Source organism: Piliocolobus tephrosceles, chromosome 12, assembly GCF_002776525.5.
Source record: "Piliocolobus tephrosceles isolate RC106 chromosome 12, ASM277652v3, whole genome shotgun sequence".
In the NCBI taxonomy this organism is placed as follows: Eukaryota; Metazoa; Chordata; class Mammalia; order Primates; family Cercopithecidae; genus Piliocolobus; species Piliocolobus tephrosceles.
In genome coordinates this window covers 124,463,170-124,471,244 of record NC_045445.1, presented here as the reverse complement: position 1 = coordinate 124,471,244, position 8,075 = coordinate 124,463,170, and the positions used below count along the sequence as shown (strand labels likewise).

Here is an 8,075-nt window from a genome sequence, read left to right as displayed (position 1 = left end):
GCAATGGTGTGATCTTGGCTCACTGCAACCTCCGCCTCCCGGGTTCAAATGATTCTCCTGCCTCAGCCTCCCGAGTAGCTGGGATTACAGGCACCCACTACCATGCCCAATTTTTAAAAATTATTTTTAGTAGAGACGGGGTTTTACCATATTGGCCAGGTTGGTCTCGAACTCCTGACCCCCTGACCTCGTGATCTGCCTGCCTCGGCCTCCCAAAGTGCTGGGATTACAGGCGTGAGCCACCATGCCTGGCCAAAACAATCACTATTCTATTAAATTAAGCAACCCAAACAGAAGATGGCTTTGGTTTTGCTTTAGTTACTCAGCTATCACTAGTGCTTAGTCATAGTGGTCTAATTTACTGTTACCGGTAACAGTACTGTTACCGGTATACATTACTGAAATGTATAACAAGCTCTTCTAAGTCCTGACATTTTAGACAGAAGCAGAGGAGGAAAAAGCCGTCTGGTCATCCATAAGGTCTAGCCAACACTGTCAGGAAAGACTAGTAGCTGTAACTTAGGCAGCTGAGAATCAAAGTGATTTTTAAAGATCTTTGAGAAAGACGTTTGAGTTTCATAAACTCCCAGGGTGACTCACTAACCGTGGGCTCCCCCTAGGGCAGGAGGGTAACAGAATATCTACTTCTGTTTTCTTTTCTACATACAGGATGTTGCTAGCAAAGGCAGAGAATCACTTGTTGAATGTTACGGGTGGTTTTTTGGTGATAGTCTGATCCCTCTTTCTACAGACTGCAGACACTGCAGGCCCCTTTTATGCTTTTCATCACTGTGAAAATCATCCTCTGACTCATTTCTGAACCCAGGCAGGGCTGTCGAAGTAAGGCCTTCAGCAGGGTCTGTCTGGGAAAGGTAAAGTTGTAAAAGAAAAGTCATTTCATTCCACAAAGGCTTGAATACGTGGGCCAGGAGGTATAATACAGGAGTAGCTATACTCGAATCCAAATGTTCCCAAACACTCTGGTTTCAGAACATTTAAAACTTGTCAAGGAATCCAGCCAGTTGCGGTGGCTCACACCTGTAATCCCAGCACTTTGGGAGGCCGAGGTGGGAGGAGCACTTGAGCCCAGGAGTTCGAGACCAGCCTGAGCAAGATGGTGAGGACCCTGTCTCTACCAAAAAAAAAAAAAAAAAGAAAATACTTATCAAGGAATCCAAAGACTTTACCTTCGAAAATTGTAAAAAACATAGGAATACACAAGCACATATTTTTTTCCTCACCAGAGCAATGACATCATCACATATTCTGTAAATGTATAATTATTTCAAAAAAAAAGTTAAAGGAAATGAAGCATAGAGGATGGAGCAAGTAGGGATTACAACAACTTTCAACAGCAACCGAAGTCAGAAGACAGATAACATCAATGTGCTGAAAGAGGAAAACTTCTGAACCTCAAAATCTATAAACAGTGAAATAAACCCTTCAAGAATTGTAAGATGGGCTGGTCCAAAGGTAGTGAGTTATCTCAGTTGATTGTTCACAGTCAGTTACAGATCAAACTCCTTATTTTACTCTCACTACTGCACTTGACTAGTCTGAAAAAAAGAATTATAAGATGAATTAAAGACACATTCAGATAAGCAAAACTGAGAAAGTTTAGTAAAAGCAGATCTTTACTAAAGCAAATTATGAAGAATGTACTCGGGCAGAAGGAAAGGTGTCAAGATCAAATGTCAAGGAAGATCAGAGATTTAAGAAGGTATAAAAAAAAAAAAAAGAAGGTTAGAAAAGAGAAAAAAAATATGCTGTCAACTCTAGAAACTACAAGTATAAAGAAAAAAGATAATTGGGAAATCCAAATAACCTACCTTAGAAAATTCTAAAAACCGCAAGAATGTACGAGCTCACATTCCTTTGGTCATAAGAGCAGTGTCATCATTAGACATCAGGTCGCCTCTGGAAAATTCCATTGTGTGTTTAAAAGGCAAATGACGTCTATTATTCTAAAACTAGTTCTGCCACCGAAACTCTACAAAGGATCTTGGTATCTGCAGGGTCTCCCGGATCACACTTTGAGAACTGCCGCTTTAATCTTCCTCCCATATGCTAAGTCCAGGGTTCCTGAGTTTGCTTCCCTGACTGGCCAAGGAGAAAAGAGAAAGGTCACTTGTCGGGGGGGCCGCAGAGGGAATTCCCCTCTTTCATTTGCAAAGGTTGCTGGGGGACACACCGGCTCCCAGTAGGGTTTCCGCCACGGCTCCGCGAAGCGCCACTAGAGGGCGCCGCTAGTGAATCCCACAGCGCGCCCCGCGGCCCCAACTTTTGTCCTCCGGGTTCACACGGGCGCCCGGAAGAGAGGGTGGTGCCTGGGAGAGGAAACGATGCGCCCCGGGGCCGCGGCCTCATTGGATGAGAGGTCCCCACCTCACGGCCCGAGGCGGGGCTTCTTTGCGCTTAAAAGCCGAGCCGGACCAACGTTCAAGTGCGCAGCTCTTAGTCGCAAGTCGACTGAGGTTTATCAGTCACTCGCCGAGGTTCCCTGGGTCATGGTGCCAGCCTGACTGAGAAGAGGACGCTCCCGGGAGACGAATGAGGAACCACCTCCTCCTACTATTCAAGTACAGGGGCCTGGTCCGCAAAGGAAAGAAAAGCAAAAGACGAAAATGGCTAAATTCGTGATCCGCCCAGCCACTGCCGCCGACTGCAGTGACATACTGCGGCTGATCAAGGTAGCGGAGAGCCCGAGCTCCTCCCGGGGCGTAGGGTGGAGGTGGTTCCGTTTCCCGGGGTGGGGTGATTCGCGTCTTGAGGTCTGGGCCGGTGTGAGAGCCCAGCCGGTTCCCCTTTCTGCGCCCATCCCAGGCCCGGCCGCTACCCCGCCCCGCCCTCCCCATTCCCTTCCTCTGATCCGGCGGGGCCGGAGCCTCATTTTGTTTTCTGCTTTTCTCTCTCCTATGTGCATCCCCCCAGGAGCTGGCTAAATATGAATACATGGAAGAACAAGTAATCTTAACTGAAAAAGGTAATTCAACAGTGGCGGGGCAGGGGACAAGCGTTCGGTGCCTGTCACCTTCGCCGAGGCCATTACCGTCCCTGCTCCCCCTTGCAGATCTGCTAGAAGATGGTTTTGGAGAGCACCCCTTTTACCACTGCCTGGTTGCAGAAGTGCCCAAAGAGCACTGGACTCCGGAAGGTAACCCCTCTCCCTTTACAGAAGCCAGAGACACCGAGTGTTATGTAAGAAGTAGTGTCGGCTGTGTAGAACCACTGACTACACAGGCCGAAGTTACTGAGAACTTGGACAGAAAAAATAGCCAGCAAGTGTTCAAACTACTGAGCAAAAAAAAAAAATTAGATATGCTGCACTTGAGAATACTAGGGCAGGTTAAAAGAGCTGTTTAAGTAAGTATCGGAGTGCTGTGGAGACTCGCAAGAGTTTAAGCTGCTTAAGTAAGTATAAGTGCTGTGGAGACCCGGAAGAGTTAGGTATAATGTCATTTGTTGTAATTCAGTTTCATAAAATGGTTCTTGTTTGACCCTAACGTAACAGTTTTTGTAATTGTGTTAAATCACATTTTTTTCTTTAATTTGTCCCAATCTTCAGGTTACAGTCTCTAGCTTCGCCATGTACATGGCCCTTCCGTGTACATGGATGGGCGGGGAGGTAACTAAAAGATCCTTTACACAATAAAGTAGATGATCATGATAAATGAGGTAAGGTCCTATTATCACACACTTCAAACACGGTAGATCAGAAACCCACTATGATACTCGCTTCCTGTTTGCTAAGGAATATAAAATGGCTAGAAAGTTTAATTTGAAACCTTTGCCTCCATTTGGAATAGTAGACACCTGTTAAGAGGGTGTCAGATGCCTTTTTTTTTTTTTTTTTTTTTTTTTTTTTTGGCTGGTCCCTGTTGATTGGTCAGAAGACAGCTCAGCTAAAAGGAGAAGTTGTTTGGGTGGTTGCTTTTTTTCTGACGTCTGTTCCTCAGGCTAGAAGAAATGAGCAGAAAACACAGGATGAGTACTTTTTAAAGTAATGTGCATGCTATGTAATACCTGTTTCTGGGCAGTGCTGCTTCTACTGACTCAACAAATGGGGAGAGCAAATTGAAAATGTGTAAATTGGAAGGCAAGTTCAAGTTCTGAAATGAAACGTTGTACTTTGGCCTGATGTTCTGACCTTTAAGGAAGCAAGAGTTTGTAAACTTCCAAATATTTACTATTCTGAACTGCCGTGTAAACCTGACTTATTCCCAAGTCAACATACCAGTATACCAGTAGGATGTGAATAATGTGTGTGTTGAGTTTAAAACCATAGCAATTTTGCTCTGGCAAGTAATGAAAGTGTTCTCGCTTCCTGAGTGTGAGCTTCCAGCAGACTGCAGAGTGGCCAGTCCACAGTTGTAGCCTGACTTCAGTGAGTTCTCATGTGTGCTTTTTGCAAATACATGTTTTCAGAACAGTGAGATCATCCAGCAGTGGCCTGGACTGCACTCACATAAAAATCATGAGACAGTCGTGGCTACTTGTTTCTATAATACATGCATGTATGTTTTTTAAAACCTATCATAGGCCTCTGATTCTGCAGCTGCAACTTTTATGAAATGTTTTCCTTCTCCACATCTCATGTGATACTCTTATTACAGGACACAGCATCGTTGGTTTTGCCATGTACTATTTTACCTATGACCCGTGGATTGGCAAGTTATTGTATCTTGAGGACTTCTTCGTGATGAGTGATTATAGAGGTACGATTGAGTTCGGAACAGAGGGTCTGAAGAGAGTTCAGGGTTATATAAATCCTTACAATGACTTTTTAAATTGTACTTTTTATTTTTAGGCTTTGGCATAGGATCAGAAATTCTGAAGAATCTAAGCCGGGTATGTCTTAGTTTTTGGTTTCCAAATTTGTAAGTTTACTGGATTATTTTAATGATGGAATAAAAATTGGGTCTTGAAAGCAGGCTGAAATGTCACTGAGTTTGTGTTTTACTCTCTCATAATAGGTTGCAATGAAGTGTCGCTGCAGCAGCATGCACTTCTTGGTAGCAGAATGGAATGAACCATCCATCAACTTCTACAAAAGAAGAGGTGCTTCTGATCTGTCCAGTGAAGAGGGTTGGAGACTGTTCAAGATCGACAAGCAGTACTTGCTAAAAATGGCAACAGAGGAGTGAGGAGTGCTGGTGTAGATGATGACAACCTCCATTCTATTTTAGAATAAATTCCCAACTTATCTTGCTTTCTATGCTGTTTGTAGTGAAATAATAGAATGAGCACCCATTCCAAAGCTTTATTACCAGTGGCGTTGTTGCATGTTTGAAATGAGGTCTGTTTAAAGTGGCAATCTCAGATGCAGTTTGGAGAGTCAGATATTTCTCCTTGAATATCTTTCGATAAACAACAAGGTGGTGTGATCTTAATATATTTGAAAAAAAACTTCATTCTCGTGAGTCATTTAAATGTGTACAATGTACACACTGGTACTTAGAGTTTCTGTTTTGATTCTTTTTTAATAAACTACTCTTTGATTTAATTGGTTGGTGTAAGCATTTTTACTAATTCTTTATTTCTTACACATTTTTCTTGCTGTTGAAGACAAAAATGACCCACAAATGCCATTGGATAAATAGAATTGCTCAAAATAGTTTTTAACCCAATTTAAAGTTTTTATGGTCATGTGTTATGCTAGTATTAACAGAGTCTGGATAGAAGCCAGTTGACCAGTTGACTATCAAGGTTTTATACATAGCAACATGTAAAACATGACTTTTTTTTTTTTGTGACACAGTCTCACTGTTGCTCAGGCTGGAGTGCAGTAGAGTGATCTCAGCTCACTGCAACCTCTGCCTCCTGGGTTCAAGCAATTCTCATGCCTTAGCCTCCTGAATAGCTGCGACTATAGGTGTGTGCCATCGTACCCAGCTAATTTTTTTATTTTTAGTACAGACAGGGCTTCGCCATGTTGGCCACGCTGGTGTTGAACTCCCTACCTCAAGTGATCCACCCACCTCAGCCTCCCAAAGTGCTGGGATTACAAGGGTCAGCCACAGCGCCTGGCAAAACATAGCTTTTTACATTGATGACACTATACACTGCATCTGACGGAATTTTCAAGAGCTGAAAACCAAGTTAGAAACTGAGGCCCACAATGAATAAACCCATCATTACACAAGTAAAATGTGGAGATGAGATTATGAAACATTGAAAATCAAGAAGGCCGGGCGTGGTGGCTCAAGCCTGTAATCCCAGCACTTTGGGAGGCCGAGACGGGCGGATCACGAGGTCCGGAGATCGAGACCATCCTGACTAACCCAGTGAAACCCTGTCTCTACTAAAAAAAATACAAAAAACTAGCCGGGCGTGGTGGTGGGCGCCTGTAGTCCCAGCTACTCGGGAGGCTGAGGCAGGAGAATGGCGTAAACCCGGGAGGCGGAGCTTGCAGTGAGCTGAGATCCGGCCACTGCACTCCAGGCTGGGCTACAGAGCCAGACTCCATCTCAAAAAAAAAAAAAGAAAATCAAGAAAAAATATCTTGTCCCTAAAAAACCTCATGCTACGTAAGACTTTTTTTTTTTTTAATAGAGCCAAAGTCTCACTCAATGAATAAACTCATCATTACACAAGTAAAATGTGGAGGTGGGATTATGAAACATTGAAAATCAAGAAAAAATATCTTGTCCCCCAAAACCTCATGCAACACAAGACTTTTTTTTTTTTTTTTTTTTTTTAATAGAGCCAAGGTCTCACTCTTCGCCCAGGCTGCAGTGCAGTGGTGTGATCACAGCTCACTGCAGCCTTATCTTCCTGGGTTCAAGCAATTTCCCCACCTCAGCCTCCCAAAAGTAGTTGGGACTACAGGTGCATGCCACTATGCCCGGTTAATTTTTTTGATTTTTAATAGAGACAGGGTCTCGCTAAGTTGCCCAGGCTGGTCTCAAATCCTCCTGCCTCGGTCTCCCAAAGTGTTGGGATTACAGGTGTGAGCCATAGCACCTGGCCAAGATAATTTTGAAGGTAAAATGGATCACTGAAATTAGTGTCTCTTATGTGTACTGAAAAAGTACACATTTTTACAAGAAACTTGCAAACAAAAGCTCCAGTTGGACACAAGTATAAATCAGATAAATTAACATCTTATTTGGAGGGTGAATTTGTAGTCCTGTGTTAATACAATGGATTTTTAGAGCAGAGAAACAATAGCCCTTAAAACTGCCAGGGGGTAAAGAAGTAAACAAATGCTTTCTTAAGGACTGAAATGAAAAAGAAAAGACCGTTTCCCCTTAGATATGTGAACTCCTTTCACTATTCATTGCATTGGCCCAAATTCCTAAACTGACTAATTTCCAGAATAATGAAAATGGTAGTTGATAAGAACCACTGTAGACTAATGTCCAAGATAAATGTTTTCCAAAAGAAGTCAGATACCTGAAAACAATGCTCTGTATCTCTTGGAGTTCTCCAGGAAATCCATACTGAGCTCCTCAGTCGAAGGGAAGGTTGTTCTGCAATCCTTTGTATCAGTGTCTCTTATGGCTTCCTAGATTAGAAGGTAGCCATATATAAAGATGTAGCCCTGTATTATATTTAATACAGGAGGGCTTTGGGATTTATTGGTGACTCAGAGAGCATGCCACGAAAACGGGCTTACAGAGTCAATTATCAACCAGGGGCCTTAGGCAGGCAAGTAACTACATAAGAGAAACTCTGGCAAAAATAAAAGGGTAACCAAACACAAAGAGCCTTGTGGAGAAGTAAGATATTTTGCAAATTGTGTTTTGGAAAGTGAGCCTCTTAGAGGAAAACAACTACACGCTGACTGTGGTTAAATATATGAATGAATTAAATTAACCACCAAGTTACAATATAAGTCTTTGTTTTCTCTTCTTTCTTAGAACTTAGCCTTAAAGGCCCAGTGTTGTGAAGACGAAGGCTTTTATGAAGTTTTTGTATCCACTTTAGAGAAGTCCCTTAAGTGTAAATTTTATTTATTTTAATTTTAATTTAATTTTATCTTTTCTTGAGACAGGTTCTCACTCCATTGCCCAGGCTGGAGTACAATGGTATGATCACAACTTACTGCAGCCTTGACCTTCCGGGCTCAAGCA

General features: G+C 42.7%; 1 protein-coding gene across 1 annotated transcript; it reads left to right on the top strand.

The window, feature by feature from the left end:
- Window positions 1-2,341: 2,341 nt before the first annotated feature.
- Window positions 2,342-5,503, top strand: SAT1 (spermidine/spermine N1-acetyltransferase 1). The gene is made up of 6 exons (XM_023202573.1): window positions 2,342-2,690; window positions 2,932-2,983; window positions 3,071-3,154; window positions 4,614-4,715; window positions 4,808-4,848; window positions 4,974-5,503. The coding sequence occupies exons 1-6, from the start codon at window positions 2,625-2,627 to the stop codon at window positions 5,142-5,144; spliced, it is 516 nt and encodes a 171-aa protein (XP_023058341.1). The 5' UTR covers window positions 2,342-2,624; the 3' UTR covers window positions 5,145-5,503.
- The last annotated feature ends 2,572 nt before the right edge of the window (window positions 5,504-8,075 follow it).

Coding starts and splice junctions, on each gene's coding strand:
- SAT1 (XM_023202573.1), top strand. CDS start 2,625: ATGGCTAAATTCGTGATCCGCCCAGCCACTGCCGCCGACTGCAGTGAC. Junction 2,984..3,070: donor AGTAATCTTAACTGAAAAAG/GTAATTCAACAG, acceptor TCCCCCTTGCAG/ATCTGCTAGAAGATGGTTTT. Junction 3,155..4,613: donor AGAGCACTGGACTCCGGAAG/GTAACCCCTCTC, acceptor CTCTTATTACAG/GACACAGCATCGTTGGTTTT.